The sequence below is a fragment of the Drosophila erecta genome, unplaced genomic scaffold (genome assembly GCF_003286155.1).
Source record: "Drosophila erecta strain 14021-0224.00,06,07 unplaced genomic scaffold, DereRS2 tig00000000-arrow-pilon, whole genome shotgun sequence".
NCBI lineage: Eukaryota > Metazoa > Arthropoda > Insecta > Diptera > Drosophilidae > Drosophila > Drosophila erecta.
The window spans coordinates 20,933,793-20,950,367 of NW_020825194.1; the positions used below are offsets into that span (position 1 = coordinate 20,933,793).

General features: G+C 45.2%; 2 protein-coding genes across 4 annotated transcripts; both read left to right on the forward strand.

Annotated features, from left to right (window-relative positions):
- The first annotated feature begins 116 nt into the window (after positions 1–116).
- LOC6551957 (hexosaminidase D) lies at positions 117–16,331 on the forward strand. Of its 3 annotated transcripts, none has more exons than XM_015154775.2 (4): positions 117–258; positions 13,698–14,444; positions 14,506–15,889; positions 15,986–16,331. In XM_015154775.2, the coding sequence occupies exons 2-3, from the start codon at positions 13,698–13,700 to the stop codon at positions 15,877–15,879; spliced, it is 2,121 nt and encodes a 706-aa protein (XP_015010261.1). In that variant the 5' UTR covers positions 117–258; the 3' UTR covers positions 15,880–15,889; positions 15,986–16,331. The 3 variants fall into 3 exon arrangements, with proteins under 3 accessions (XP_015010261.1, XP_001979683.1, XP_026832060.1); XM_001979647.3 differs by lacking the exon at positions 117–258 and adding an exon at positions 408–692; XM_026976259.1 differs by lacking the exon at positions 117–258 and adding an exon at positions 11,983–12,078.
- LOC26526331 lies at positions 9,479–10,122 on the forward strand. Its single transcript, XM_026976032.1, is given in 3 exon segments — positions 9,479–9,550; positions 9,822–10,030; positions 10,032–10,122. Coding segments are annotated over 3 exon segments (372 nt in total).
- Positions 16,332–16,575: the final 244 nt, after the last annotated feature.

The following is a 16,575-nucleotide window of genomic DNA, read 5'->3' on the forward strand; positions in this document are numbered from 1 at the left end:
GAGAATGTGTTTATAAAAGCAAAATTCTATTATGTTTTTTAGAAAATCGATTAATTACGACAAGGCTGCCAGCTTGCTCAAAAAAGCTCATTTGGCGTTGCCAGGCTCGTCCAAGGTTGTCTGGCAGCGTAGCCATTGGTATCGTATGGCAATTCGCCAAGGAAGTGCGTAGAAGTTCGCGGATAAAATATACTTCTTCAATAATTCAAGAGTGCGCCTAAATGATTAAGAGTTTACGAATACCTCAGTTGCCAATGGGTAAGTTGTTTGCTTAGATTGCCGGCTTTAGCTAAACTTTAGAGCGGCGACTTACAAAAGCCGGTGTATATGCATTTACGTTGTTGTTGGTCCGCAACTGCAGTGCTGTTAAGTTAACACTGGCAGTGTGACCAGCCACCCCTTTGTTTATGTTTGGGGCTCGGAAAATAACAGTGTTTGTTCGAAACGCATTTAGTGCGCAAGAACCTCCGCTTGCCGCCAAATGGAAACCCCCAAGCGAAGCAATATTTCCGAGGCATAAACAGTGCGAAGTTTAGTGCAACTGCAACTGTTCGCGATTGCGCTACGTGCGCTGCGGTTTCCTGCTGTTCAAAGTGCTGCAATTCGCGCGATTTCGACGCCATGCCGTTGGAGCAAATGCACTGTTGATTGACTGGCCACTCGGGAGGAAAGAGGATTAAACGGCTTTAACAGTTAAGTTCGAAAATGGCTGAAAAACAAACGGAACATTGTTCCTTCCTTTTTTAACTTACCCAGCGTGCACGTGATGCCCGAATTTTTTTTAATGGTGCCCCCAACGCACTTCAAACCATTGAAGTTCCATAGCACAAGAGCTTCGCCTACTTTGCATATGGTCTTTTAGACTGCCAGTTTTCAATGAGCACTCAAAAGCGTTGGGGCAAGTGTTTGGGCATTCAAATGGAACATTTAGATTGCCCCCTTTTTCTTTCTATTTTCTGGGAGACCCTCCAGAGGGCAATCGTTTACCAAATGAATAATGTCGCTATTGGAGCTACCGATTCCCCCACTTTGTGAACTTTTATTTGACAGATTTTATTGGGCAAATGTTTTGCCCGGTAATCCTTTTGCATTTCTAATTCTGTCAAAATCGAGGGCGACATTTCCCAAGGGTCGCATTTCTCTACCGTTCACTCTAAATTGGAATCGAAATCAGATTTTTTGCTGATGTCGGTGGGTTTTGTGGCCTGGGCTCCCAAACTCCTGTTGACTCTCGCATACAAACATTAGTTTTGTGCACTGTTGGCGAATTCTGGCCCCATGCCCCCAAAGTGCACACATACACACCCGTTCGTCGGGCCATTCAATTAGAAACATTTCAAATCGGAAACACTGAGTTGCATTGCTCCCGAGGACTCAAGCATGCAGCATCTGCAGCTGTCGCCATTAGTGGAAAAGTTGCTCCCCAGCTGGGACCACAAATCTGTATTAATTTACGTTTAATGTGCTGAGCGATAATCCAACTGACTCATAACTCTGCGTAATTGAATCAAGCTTTAATTGATGGCATTAACTTGGTATTTTTGTTCTCCCCTAACTAATTGCTTGACAATTTAATGCTTTCTGCACATTGATTAACGCACACAAACCCACACAAATATCCTGGAACAATTGCAGCAGAGGAAGGTGAAGAACAGGAGAATGGAATAGCAAACTGATGATGGTGCGAGTCCTTTTTTGTCTGTCACGTACAGTAGGACGCCTTTAAACAGAACCTTTGAAACTTTCGTTTTTAATTTGCTGAATATAACTTAGTGGGATTACAAATGGAAATGTATATTTTGTAAACCCTTTTTCTTTTCCTTCGCAACATGTTATGCAATTTAGTATGATTATCTATCGTATAGTATTTCGTTAGTGCTGGCCACAAGTTTTTTTTAGCGCTGTATACACTCGTTCCTCAATCCTCTTTATTATTATTCAATTAAGTGGGACTGCCTGGAAAATCCCTTTTGAGGAGTCCGACTATAGTATTTTTTGCGGATTAAGCGCATGAGAGTGAATAATTTGTGTATGGGATAAGTACCTTCTTTCCGTTGGACCTTCACTCGTGCCGCTTGTATCGCTTGGTGGAGCAGCTGCAGCCGGATTTTGGCATCGCACTGACGCAAGCATATTTCAGTGGATCGGGCCAAGTGGAAGGATGGGGGATGCGGATTGTCGGGTGCTGTGGTCGTTGCCAGTCAGGATTTATGAAGCCCCGCACTCCGGTGGCAGGCGTATCCGTTTCCGATTCCGCCTTTCTTCATCCTCCTTGCCTGCTCGCGGCTCCTTCCGCCTTTGTCGTCTTGCAGCCCAAGTGCTGGCAGTGTTTTCAGGTTGCTGCACTTGTAATTCAATTGCCTTGAAAAGCGGCAACGGGCCAACGGCTGCATTACAATCTCCGCCCTTCACGAGCTCCTCGAAAGCAGCAGTAACATATTAATTCCCTGTGTCGTGGTGACCGGCATTCGGATTACTTTAATATTCCCAAAGAGCCAGAATACCTTATTCTGCAACCCTTTAATAGAGAGTATACATAACACTTATAAGTACACACTACTGTGCAATGCTATTAGCTTCACAGGGCTTCTTTATACATATTTTCTAAAGGTAAGCTGATGCTTGCCCTCAAAAGTAGGCCACACTTATTCGATCTATTTTCTTTTGGCCTTATTCTTAAGTGTTTGTGTACAAATACCTGCGCAATCTCAATTTCTCATCGGGGACATCCCTTGATTCTCTATATGGCCTAATTAAGACACAGTTAATTAAGGTAATTTTGATTAACGCGCCAAAATTACTTTTAAATATTTCATAAGCCACCGCAAACTGGGGAACTTTGGCACACTCGCACACAACTTATTTATTCACACATTCACACTTTGGCCACCGCGAGCGAGTCCAAAGGGGTGGGCGGAAATGGTAAATGGAAAATGGAAAAGGGGAAGTCCTGGTACATCTTTACAATTTTCATAAACGCATGAGCAGGGCAAGGGAGAAAGAAAAAGTTCCAACACGCATACATCTCCCTTCAGACTGTATAGTTTAAAACAATGAAACCCATCCCACGAGACCTGCTGTCCAGTATGTCCAGGTGCACCGAGTCCGAGTGTAGTTGAATTGGATCCTAAAAAAGCCAGAGTGAAATCTAATAGAAATTGGGGAGAGGCGGTGCAGAGAAGCTTAGAGCATCCATGCGTGAAACGCAACCTGCGGACAAGGGAATGGGTGAATGTGGCGGACCAAGAGGATTACACAAAAGGAAGGACTTCCCGAAATATATCGCATTCCGGTAATGGAGCTCAAACAGCTCAGCTCAGGATTCGTTTATCAATTTATATGTGCATTCAATATTAATTGAAACATTTCAATTAAATCAAATATAGCCCCTAACAAATGCAGCACTCAAATAGAAAACCGATATAATAGTTCCTAAAGTATTAGGCAAAGGCCTGAAGAACTCATATATTTCCACATCCTGGCGAGCATCCAAGTCCCGGTAAATACTTGAATTTAGCATTCCCAGTGTGCCCACTATTTGTTGGCTCACTGTGGCCAGTTGTTCGGCGGTTATGCATGCATCCTGTGCTTCATTTAAAAGTTATTTAGAGCTCTGCCGATGACATCGCATGGGGACATGTCCTGCGGATAGCAGGGGACTCGGCAAAGAGAAAGGAGCCACATGGAGAGCGCCGTGCGTGTGCCCCGATTATATTTGCATGAGTGCGTATTGAAGTCAGGACATGTCCTGCGGGAGGAGTTAAATGCAGAGTGGATCAGCAGGGCGGCCGAGGAGGAGGAGGGGGAGGAGGAGCCGCATCAGCAGCAACTGCGGGTATTTGGGCAGACGGTGACGGTGACGGTGACAAGCAAAACGAAAACATTGCGAGTGTAAACAACCGAGACGTGCTGCAGGATGCGCAGGATACGGTGGATACGGTGGATACGGTGGATACGATGGATAAGGGCCTCGTCGTGCAACATGCAACATGCAACAATAGCATTAAGCTCGCAGCGGAATCTCATTTGGAAGGCATGCAAAGTGCGCCGCATTCTTCTCGCATGCAAAGTGGAATGGGTGTAAAATTGGTTCTGGGATTGGGGTGTGGAGCAGGGACATGGGCATGAGCACCAGCACCAGCGGAACTGGCACCAGTTGGCAGGAGTCGTGCAGACCGCAGACAAAAGTTTCCTAGGCTCATTTCGTGCCCCCCAATGGAGCGGCCCTGCTCCAATTTACATAGTTGCAACTTTGTCGTGGGCATTAGAACTTCGTTATTTGGTTTGGTAGCCAAGGAGCTCAATCCCAAGCGCTATGCGCCATAGGAAGAGACTGTAATCTGGAAAATAGTCAGGGGCAAAATTATGATTGCTTATTGTTACTTTTCCTCCATGAGATACATACCTAAACATGATGGTTTTCTGGCTGTGTAAGAACGTTAAATGAAGTCATAACTTAAGCTTAATAATCTAAGAGCTAAGTGGTTCAGAGACAATAAATACACATATTAAACTGAATATATTCTAAAACGATTGTTCCTTGAAGAGTACAATCTAATTAAACACTGCACAATACAGAAAATGCTGCTCTAATTGACCATTAAGACTCCATTTCCATGTGGACCATTCAAAACTAAATCGCCCAAAGCACTTCCCATGTTTGTTTTGATGCAAATTAAATCAAAGTGCAGCGTGTTGGAGCTTCGTAGTGTCGAAATAAATCCAACGTTTATTTGTTGCCGTTTTTTGATGCTCACACTTTACATTCCCATTTATATCTACGGCATGCAAATCGCAAAAGGGTGGTGTGTTTATGCAAAGTTGGGTGCGAAAGTGGTTGGGTATTTGCCGTTGCACTCAAAACATTTGAATTGTTATAATTTCCATAGTAATGCTCGCCTTGCCGAATGAAATTAGTGAAAATATTTTAATTGCTGCATGCAGACGCTGGGAATTATGCAAATGTGGCTAAAGGCAGGAAAATGCTGTTGGAAAATATGGAAACCCAGTGCCATCCGCTTTGGCTTAGCAGGAGTTACATTTGACTTTGGCTTTGGCTTTGGCTATGGCCCACTTCCGTCAGCTAATCTCCTTTCCTCTCCATGCCATTCCCCCTCTACTCCGACCATCCTGGCTTAATTAATTTTTAAGACATTTTAGGTGGAGGCGAGGGGTAGCGGCTTGAGTGGCAGCAGAAGTGTGCGGGTGACAGCTCAACCGGAGTTGCGCATACGCCGTGTTGCCCGGCACTGCACCACGGGCTGACTTTGATTAATTGGCTTAGCGTTGGCTTGTGTGCTCTGCTGCACTGCAAGATGAATTACAGGATGCGGTTGTGGAGACACTCGTACATCTAGAACTTGTCTCATTAAATCCAGGCGAGTCTGGCCGAATTCAATCGCCTCCAAACTGTCCAACCAGTTTGGCTCACTCTGTTGATCTTAGCTAATGCCCAAAGCCATCTAAACATAGGGCCAAAAGTTGGACTGAAGTGTTTGACATGTCCTGGTTGCCCTTTGGCTAGAAGTAAGCCCAAAGTACCATGCATGCGGAATATTCTGCAAAGTTTACATTGTGTGGGCGTGGAAAGAGGGGGCGTGGCGCACTGAGGCACTTGCGACATGGCAAACTTAAAACTCGGTCTTTATGCGAACTTTGCGGAATTTTCAATTGATGTGCATCTTAATCGAAATGGCACACTACTGGCAAACATTTTATTTAATCCGTAGGTGATGGTTATGTCCTTAAGGGACCTGTGTTTGCGGTTATAATCGGCTTGAAGTTGTTTTGTGATAAAATACGTAAATAGAATATATATGTATTTTTCTTTTTCTTCAGCAAACCTTGTTTTATGGAAAGCATACTGTAATAGTTTTCAATAAGATTTAAGATTTTATTTGCTTTGTGGTTTTTCCATTAGTTTAGTTTTCATTTGCATTTCAATATAACTAAGCTACTTTAGTTAGATTAGTTTAGATTACAATTCTGTTATAACTTCCACGAAGTGTTTACTCAATTGGAGCAAAGTGCGACTATTAGATACTCGTTACTCAGCTAGTGGACGTGGAAAAAAGAAAGAACGCTGTGGTACAGTTGCTCGACTATTAGATACCCGTTGCTCAGCTAATGAGACGAGGAATTTTAACATTTTCTGGAATATCGGTAGAAATTGGGGAACAAGTAATACAGTGAGCGTGGCAACATTTGGAAACAAACTGACTATATAAGACTATATATACTTTATATGGTCGGAAACGCATCTAGTAGTGGTCAACGAATCTAGTATACCCTTTTACTATACGAGTAACGGGTATACAAATAAAAACAACATATCAGGTATCTAATTTTATTGTTCCCAAGATCTCGACGCTGATACGTACGGACAGGCAGGCAATAGAAGATGGCCAGAACGAATCGGCTAGGATCACTATAGAAATAGTATTTACTTCTTACGGTCGGAAGCGATTCCTCACTTTCAAGGAATCTAGTATACCCGAGCAACGGGTATAAAGAATTCATATTTTAAGTGGATCCAAGGGCTCTCAGCTCGAGCTCGTCATGGAATTGAATCAGTTACACTTATGCTCTTCCCAGGGCTTAAGCTTTCTAATCTGGAGCTGCAACAATCTCTGCTCAAATTGCAGTTCCCAACCATTCCATTCCGCATCCATCAACTCGTCCTCGTCGGGAATTGAAAGCAGATGGATCTGAGCTGAGCTGAGCTGAGCTAAGCTGCTCTCCGTGTGTAGTTGCTTAATAATTCATAAACATCAATCAGGGCTCGGTGCCACTCGTTCGAGTGGCTGGAGAAGCCTCCTGGGCGTCCCAGCGGAGTGCATTCCTTCGGCGATGTCACAGCATCTGCCTTGTTAGAAGGGCCTCTCCATGTGCTCATCCAATCCCCACCATACTGCCACCTCCAACTCTCCGCCCTCTGGAAATTCCGAAATGTGGGCCAACACTTTGCTGTCGGTGCTTTGGGGCTGCATTAGTAAACATTTTGTTGTCGTCGCTCGTCATTTGCTGTCATCAGCCGACAAGTCAGCACACAGCAGGCGATGCACTTGGGGGCGGCCACCGAAAGGGGGCGTGGCACAGGCTGGTCTGCATTTTACTGCCTGGTGAATAGGAGAATTTAATGGCTTTTACGGGAATTAAAAGGCGACTCTGAAGTTGGCTTTCAGCCTTGCGCAAATGCAGCATTGCAAACTGCAAACTGCAAACTGCAAAATGAACACAAACACATCCACCCAACGAGTGCAAACAAATAGACTTGCATTTGCATTCCGCTGACATTTGGAATTAATGATGCAAAATGTTTGCATGCCAGGCCACTGCATTCTTATCGCTAAATAAATATTACGCATACGCAGCGTGGTGCTCGCATTGCATACCACGGAAAAGCAACACAAACTTTATTAGCAACGACTTGATGCGGTGAAGCCGAAAATGGCGAAAACTGTGTCGTTAAATTTAAGCCATTTCTGGTCGAACGTAGTTTGGGCATTAAAGCAATTAAAATTGCAGTTTAAATACAGTCAACTTTGACTTCTGCAAGTGCATATATATTAAATATGCATTAATGTGGCCATTAAACACAGTTTCGGTAATCCTTTTATTAATGTCATTTTTGTTATGGAATAACCAACGTGTGCGAAGCTTGCAAACATCTTGGCTTTTATATTTCGAAAATAAACATTATTACAGTCAGAAATATAACTTTTTGTGGGCCGAAAGTGAAAAATTAATCAAGAAACAAGAAACAAGTTAATTTTGCTCGGCTTTTCTCCCCTTGCATTCCGATTTATCTGTCACCCAGAGAAACTCATGAATCACCGTAAAGCCCGTAATGCAATTGAAATCGATGGAGCATATGTGCCCGACTGGCTGCCAGAGGCTTTGCAGGATGTGGGATGCAGGATGCAGGATGCAGGATGTGCTGCGTGAATTCTGATTGATTTCTGGTTTGCAAGGACATTGTTCGTGCTCATCTAACCCGATAAACAATATCTGACCGCAACGGCGTCTATAGCTTTTCTTGTTGTGTGGTCATGTTTTCTACAAGTATATCTCGCAGGACTATCTGCAAAAATGGTTAGCCAGCTGGCTAGCAAAACGCCCAATCACGATTCCCCATTCAATTTTCCCTTTTCACGTACGCTATCCTTGCTCCGTCACCCGTTTTGTTGCCAGTAAAATGCAGTACAAAATCATTTCAAATTATAAACACGGCGTCGTTGAGGGTTCCCTTTTGAGGCAGGACACTAGCTACGTGTCCTCGCCGTGATTCCCTTACACCTATTGGACGTCGGGCGTGTTGGGCTGCGGCTAAGCTTGGAAATAAGAAAAATATCAAAACAAATTTATAGCTACATTAAAATATTGAGTTTCGAAATTGTGCTAAGTTCATTTTGTACGTCTCACATGAGTTAAGTTTCTGTGGAGGACTTAGAGGACTTTCACGGTGTCGCACAGTCGAGAGTTTCAAAACCGACACTTTTTTATGGATTCAGTTTTTACTCGCGCAGCAGCTGTTGCTGTGACAGTTTTGCTTTTTGCCACTGCTTCTGCTTTTGCTTTTTGCTGCTTAGCGCTTTTGAGCGTACAAACTGAGTGTTGCACGAACGCTCTGTTCTAATTCCACCTCAAAATTCCCTCCCGCGCTGCCTTTTTCGCTGCAAACTTTCGCAGTTATAATCTACTTATGAAGTAGGTAACAACGTTTTTATTAAGACTGGACCTGGTCCTGGACCTGGACCTGGACCTGGCCCTGAAATGCAGACAATTTTCGAAGCTGTGCGAAAGTTTCGCTTCGGCACGGCAAGTTTGTTGGTTGAGTTGATGAGCGCTGGGAAAATGAGTGAGGAAAAACTGGGGAAATGCACAGTTCATCAGAGTATTTTCATCACAGCGACAAGTTTCGCTTCCCATTTTTTGTTTGCTCCATTTTCATTCACAGTTTGTTTGCTTTGCCAATTATGAATTCGACTGAGGAGGTGGCGTTGTAGGATGATATATTTGCATGCATTTGATTGCCAATTTTTTCGTGTCATTCTGTTGGCAACAGAATAGCAGGGCTTATGGCGGCATTAAAGTGTTTTATGGCATTGCATTTCTGCTGGTTTCTAAATAGAGACTTTGTTGCTGATTGCACAATGTTCGTTCGGGGAGCCGTGGCCTACAAATTTCTCTTGATTTCCCCAATACCATGCGACTGGAAAATCCCCCGAAATCCTATCGAGCATTTCTAATTCAAGCGGCTGCATCGACATCCTGTTCATCCTGGCCATCAGCATTCTATTTCGATTTATTTCCTCCCAGTGGAGAGCGGTGCACTGTGCAGCTGGTGAAACTTGTTGGACTGCCCATTGAGGCATCTTAAATCTGTCCGAGAAGGCAGTCAAAATGGGGGGAGTTGGATATTAACCCGCTTGGCTGACTGAACCACGAATCATCGTCCATTGGTGGCCGACTGCTAATGGACGTTAATAAGGCGTTAAATGGCCTAATTGCCGATTATGGCCCTCAGACCGATGAGGTACTGCAGCAAGTAGCACAATATTTTGCAGGCCCAAGTGCTCAACTCAGCGCCAGCCTCCTTTCAACACGCTGTGCACTGAGAGAAATTGCGCGAATCACTTGTTAAAGTAGCAGAAACAAATCATCACATGTTCTGGGAACTTAGTTGAAACAATGGATGCTTTCCATTAAACTGACAGTCGTCCTGAGAAGGAAATGGGCCAATAAATTGAAAAGCAGTAAAGACGAACGAAAAAAAGACGTACAAAATAAAGTTTCGTTTCCAAATCCCTCTGCAAAAGCCAAAAACTGGCGAAGTTCTGAATCGATTAAAACGCAGATATGATGAAGATTCATCCACCGAATTCGGTCCTCCACCGAAGAGTTTCAAGGACAAGTATCTGAATGAGGACAGCAGGAGCAGCTGCAGCATTCCGAGTTTGAAGGACGAGGATACTAAGGGATCTATAGAATCGAGGTACTTTCCGGAACTCGGACCCAAGGAAAATCCCTAACCAGCTGCTTTTCAACTTGCATATCGAGCGGGAAAACCGCAGAGAAATAAATAATAATTTCTATGGAAGAAATTACTTAAATTTGTAAATAGGAAATTGGTTTTGAAGTCACATTTATTTAAGGTAGAATTGAGCTTAAATACAACTTGCTTATCTTAAATACATTCTATATCTTATACACTCTTATCTTACATTTTAAGCATGAAAAAATGCACATAAAACGCTGTTAGTTATTTACTCAAAAATTATTTATGCTTGTTCAGAGTATTTTCCCGCCGTGTAAATTTCTCTACAGGGGCCAGAGAAGTGAGCTATGGCCTGGCCGGCAACTGTATCCTTAAAGCCAAGTTAAGGCAGCTTTGGCCTGGCTCTCACCCTTCCTCCCCCTCCCCCTTCCCTTTCCCTTCCACTTGTGTTGCAGTGGCAGGCAAATTTTCTGCTCAAAACGCAATGCGGGGAATGCAATATAAGCTTCCCCTAAATGGAAGTCGCAGCAGAGCAGCTCCGCCTTAACTTTAGTGCATTTGCAGGCTTAAAGCTTAAATTGTGTAGTTTAAGTAGTTAACAGCAAGTACAGCCGTATTACTAGCTACAACTAATAATAAATCGCTCTAGAAAACAGCAAAGTTATGAAAGTAACACTGCTGATCCCAAAACTACATATTTCAATTGGAGTTTCGGGCGAGCCCCCTATATCTTTGGAAAGCAAAAAAACAAATCGTTGTTGCCCACTTGTATAATTCAATGTACTCTTCGAAAACTATGAATATAAATATGAATATGAGTGCTGGCCCCATAAACAGCGAATTGAGTGCCTTTTTAGGTTCGTCAGGGCGCGCTTTAAATGCTTTTCATGTTTCATTTTTTAGACGTGTTTCCTCTATTTTTTGGCCAACTGCCAAATTGTGCGGTGGGCGAACACTTCACAGGACATGGCTGCTATTTCTAGCACCCATTCTAGCTCTCCATTGAGTGGGTGGACGTGGAGGTGGATCAGAGCTGGCGGTGGAGATGGAGGTCACAGCCAGTCAGGAAATGGCCAGGGACGCCGTGAATTGCCTGCCTGCAAATTGGCCTGTCGATTTTGCGGTGCAATTACATTTAATTTGGGAAACAGTCGCCCCGAACTATTTTCATTTCTGTCTGACGAACCGAAGGCAATTAGCACCGATCCATTGTCCTGTCGGAACCGTTTCTTGGCAGGATCTGTCGGTAGCGAACAGGGAAAGTGAATTGTCTGCACTGCGAGAAAGAGCTACGTACTATGCACTGTTCGGTGCTTTTTGAATGCACCTAGTTATCTCCTTAGAAGAGCTGGAAATAGGCGCCTACAGTCAAGCATGGTTATGGAGCTCCAGAAAAATGATTTGCTTAATTTGTGATTTAAGCTATAGGAATGTTTGTGAACGTTTTAGTAATATACATTTTATTGAAATTTTTCGCAGAGTGTAGCAATGGACATAAGATGCGGAAATTGAGGAAAAGGCGTGCTCTTCTGCCTCATATCACAACACACACTCACACACACACATCATACCCCTTTCTGGGGCGCCTCTGTTTGCATAGCTGGCTCCTCTATTTTTGCATCCTTGGCAAGAACATCGGCCAACAAAGCGTCTGAAAAACGAGAGCATCCATTCAAAGTAGTTGTGGTTGGGAAAGTACAGAGACGCCAAGGAGAAACCCACACGATTCCTAGGCCTTCCCCATTCGACACCTCCCAGGAAAAATGTTTTCGTTTGTACAAATTTGGCAACAACTGGCGATGGAAAGTCAAGAGAAATCGAGAACGAGGTATTGCAAATGTGGATTAAGCCAAATGGTCGGCAATCGGAATTCGATTGGCTTTTACCGAATGCAAAATTGATGCGGATTAGATGTTTAAAACACTAATTCCATGCGGACTGTGAGTGTAGCGTTGCAGTTGGGCGCCAAAATATGGAAGGAGTTCTAAAAATGTGCATAAAATACAGAATGACTTGGTTTCGATTGAGTTCGAGTATATTAGCTTTGAGGTGAACCAAATCGAATGTCACTGTTTAAGGTAAAACTTATTTAACAACGAATCTCTATAATATTATATATTATAATATCAAAGTATATTTTCCGCAAAGCAACACCAAATGAAATAATACTTTTTCATTTAAGCTGGACTATTTAATGTTAAAGCGCAACATCTAAACTTTATTAAAGCAATGTCAACATTTGTCTGCGCTATTAGTAATGATGGCAAACTTCTCATTAGATCACCTTTTCGGTGGTCACGCCCCTGATTCATCCAAACCACTTCACTCAACCGACTAACAAGTGTCCACAAAGAGTGGAAACCATTCCGCGTCTGTCTTTGCTGGCAGCCACGAACTGCGAACGGAGTAAGCAGTGGCCTAAACGGCTCCCTCTTTCAGCCCACTGGTGGTAACCCAGGGAAAACTCAATTCAATTTCCGCCAGCGAGACAGCTGCACATTTCCACCTGAGCACTTGCATTTATCGCCTGTCGAACCGTGCCGGTTTTGTTGGCTGCCATCATAGGATGCTTCCATCCTACCAGCCCCGTATCCATGGAGCACTTTTATCCAACTATTTGTGCGATATCCCCACCTGTGCGCGATGCCTGATCTAGCGGCTTGTATGGCTCTGCGGAGGCTCATTTAAATAAGCTGCCAGTTGTGCCTATTTAAGCGAATGCGACCAAACCATCAGAGAAGCCATTAAAATCGGCTGCCAGTCCACTTTTCCTTTTGCTGTGGTCTACTACAGCAAATATCAGCTTTTTAGCTGAGCGTTTTGGTCGGGACCACATTAAAATACAATGTGCGTGAATTTTACTGGCTTAAAATAATGTAAAAAGAAATAGTTTTTGGTAAAATTGAATTCATCAGTGAATAATTACCAGCTAGATCATTTTAAATGCAAAAATGCCTTATAACATAATGTCATTTCTTTATTTTAAGGACACCTTGCTTAAGGCAAACTTTTTACAGTTTTCTCTTTTTATATAACACATTATTGAAGTTAAAAATTTCATAAAATTTCATAGTTCATACGAAGTAGAAAATAGAACGAAAATAAGAAGCTCTTGTTCTGTATTTTAAAGTTGGTCTGACTAGTGGCAATCATAAGTACAATATATAATAGTTTTTTGTCCACTGCTGCGTCCCTTGAATTCGTTACCATGGTGCACAGCCGCCGGAGTTGGGCAAACACAAAGGCAGGAGCCAAGACCCACAAGAAACCCAAGAACAACAATGGAAGCAGCCCTTAACTCAACCTCAATGAGCTGCTCAGCCCGTTTCGGTGGCGTATGAGTAACGTGCGGCTGGGGGCGTCGGTTGTGGGCGGATTTATATAGCATAACTCCGGGGGCTACTTGTTGGATCTTCAAATATTTATAAAAAGTGATGCAAGTTTTTACTCTGCAGCACTGCAGTGGCTGACTTGCCACAGCTACACTGCTGAAAATACTGTTCTGTGAAAGCATACAATACAATTCTATCTTAAAAATACTTATATCAAAAATTCTTGCCAACTTATTAAAACATATTAACAAATTTAAATAATATTTTCTCATATGAAACACACATAAAATGTAACTCCCTAATAGCTGCCTGTTTGGCATCGCTATATTGCTTCCTTTACTCACACACATTTTTTCCCACTGCAGATGCACTCAAATCTGTGGATATTTATTTGGCGCCGGAAACTTTCCTTCCTACTCGTCGCGTCTGGCCTGGTGCTTCTCGGCCTCTGGACATGGGCCATACTAATCGATACGTCAGCCGCAGCACAGCCCTCTGCCGGCCTCTCCAGTTCTGAGCGCCAGCAGCCCCAGCAGTCCACGGGCTACCAGCAGGTTCACATCATCCAGAAGCTGATCGAGCAGGCCAACCGGGTGCTGAGAGCCGAGCGACTCAAGGATAACGCCGTCGAGAAGTCGCCTTCGCCAGTCCAGCGGCTGGGAAACGTGCGATTCCTGCGGCCCACGCAGGCCAAGAAGGGCCCGCTGCCCATGTCCGAGAGCTTCCTGTTCGAGCAGGAACGCCTCAAGATTCTGGAGCAGCAGCAGCGCCAGAGAAACGCCGGTATGGAGGAACTTAACGCCAATGCAGAGGACGAGCGAATGCTCACTTCGGCGGAGCGACAGACTCAGTACGAGCACGAGCTCCAGCGGATGGGAGTGCCGGTGGTGGCTGGCATCGGGCCGGATGGTCCGAGAGCTCCCGCCGAGCGTCTGGTCCATCTGGATCTGAAGGGTGCTCCGCCCAAGCTCAGCTTCCTCAAGCAACTGCTTCCCGTGCTGCGGGCCCTGGGAGCCACTGGTCTGCTCATAGAGTACGAGGACATGTTTCCCTACAGCGGCGTTCTCCAGCCGCTGGCGGCGCACAATGCCTACAAGGAGGACGAACTGCGGGTGAGTCTCGAAATCTTTAGGCAGACATACATCTAAATATACCTGCCATGTTTTTCGGCAGGACTTTCTGGAGTGCGCTGCCCTACACGGGCTGAGTGTAATGCCCCTCGTCCAAACGTTTGGTCACATGGAATACGTGCTCAAACTGTCTGGGTTTGAGCAGCTGCGAGAGCTGGCCGAGAGTCCACAGTCGATTTGCCCCAGCCAGCCGCAGAGCATGGCGTTGCTGGAGCAGGTGCTCACCCAGGTGATCGAACTGCATTCGCAGTGCTTGGGTCAGGCGACGCCCGCCTCCGAAGTTCCCGTGGCGCCAATCCGATTCACCCACATCCACATTGGCTGTGACGAGGTGCAGCGCATGGGCGAGTGCAACAGCTGCCGCCAGAGGCTGCGCAGTGAGCTCTTTCTCTCGCACGTGGTCAGCATGGCGCACTTCATCCGCCGCCAGTGGCCGCAGCTTGGAGTGGTAATCTGGGACGACCAGTTGCGATCGATGTCCCTCAGCGAGCTGCAGCACTCGCAAGTGGGCAGCTACGTGGAGCCGATGGTGTGGGTGTATGCCAGTGACATATACCGCTACATCCAGCCGCAGCTGTGGGATACCTATGCCAAGGTCTTTCCCAGCGCCTGGACGGCGTCCGCTTTCAAGGGAGCCTTCGGCGAGAGCTTGCTGGTGCCGCCGCTGCAGCATCATCTTGAGAACAACATCCGCTGGCTGGCAGTGATCGCCAAGGAAGGCGGGCGCTTCTCGAAGGGATTGCGAGGGCTGGCCCTGACCGGATGGCAGCGTTACGATCATTTCGCAGTACTCTGTGAACTTCTACCGGTAGGCATTCCCAGTCTGATGACGTCGCTGTCCACCGTCTCCAAGGGCTACTTCAGCACTAATCCGCGGGACAATGAGCTGCTGCGCGTGCTGCAGTGCGTCTTCCAGCCGGACAGTCGGCGATCGGGTCGACCCTGGTTGGAACTACATCCAAATGCCCATCACAGCCAGCTCTTTGCTGTCTGCAACTACCCGGGTCACCTGGTTTTCAAATATGCCCTGCGCCTGTACGACAAGCTGGCCGAGATCGGTCTCTATTTGCAGCAGACTCGTGACCAGAGCGCCTGGCTCTCCGACTACAATGTGCGCCACAACTTCAGCTCACCGCTAAGGGTGCGCGAACTGACTGGCAGGACGCCCATGCTGATCGAGGAGCTGCGGGCCATGGCGCGGGAGGCGCAGCAGCTGCTGTGGGAGGTGTACGATGAGTACACGGTGACGGAGTTTGTGGAGCAGCACATTTATCCCACCATCGAGGCACTGCAGCGCCAGTTGGCCAGGGCGGAAATGCTGCTCCAGCGACGCACTTGGCCACAGAGACCACTTCCTCTGCCCTTGAAAGTGCAGGAGGACATGGGACTGGTGACGCACCAGCAGCAGCCACAATGAGAGGCGCCAGGTGAGTGGCCTTCTGGCAGTAAATTAAATGCTTAAATATAAATGCTTAGTTTCAATAACTTCAAGCTTACCACGCTTATTACCATTAAACTTTCAGCCAAAACTAGCCAATTTCCAATTGGCCTCGGCCCAATTATGAGTTTTTCTGCTTTAATGGACTAATCGCAAACTGGCTGGCGGTTCCTGCTCTTGATCTTAGTCTACTCGCATAGTGATGGCGTTCGAAACGCCCAAGCCCAGCATCCTGGCTTATAAGCCAGGATAATACGAATGTTAACAGCAGCAGCGGCTTCTCGGCCCAAAATACATAATGGTAACATTAGCCACTTGTAATACTAATAACATCAAATGTTCATTTTTTCAAGACTACTTTGTAAGCAGCAGCTCAATTATACAAATGTAGAACATATTCATACTGTAATAAAACATAAATCAAAACCTTTTATTGTCGTCTTCCAAAAGAACGCATTTTTAATATATTTAGTAAAAAGTGGGTGGTTTTAATTTTCGCTAAGCTGTTGTAAATTGGTTGTAAATGAACTGAGCATTCGTTAATTTGAAACTTTTAGCAAAATGTATTAAAGGGAAATTCATTTAAATTCATTCGCCACCTTTACGTAACAAACGTAATAGCGCAACGTAATGAAGTATCGCGTGACGTTACCCAGGGCTGCAGCTACGAAATGA

What these genes read in the sequence shown, in the direction of transcription:
- LOC6551957 (XM_026976259.1), top strand. An exon ending in ACAAGGAGGACGAACTGCGG is followed by an intron (nt 14,445 to 14,505) that starts GTGAGTCTCGAA and finishes GTTTTTCGGCAG; the next exon opens with GACTTTCTGGAGTGCGCTGC.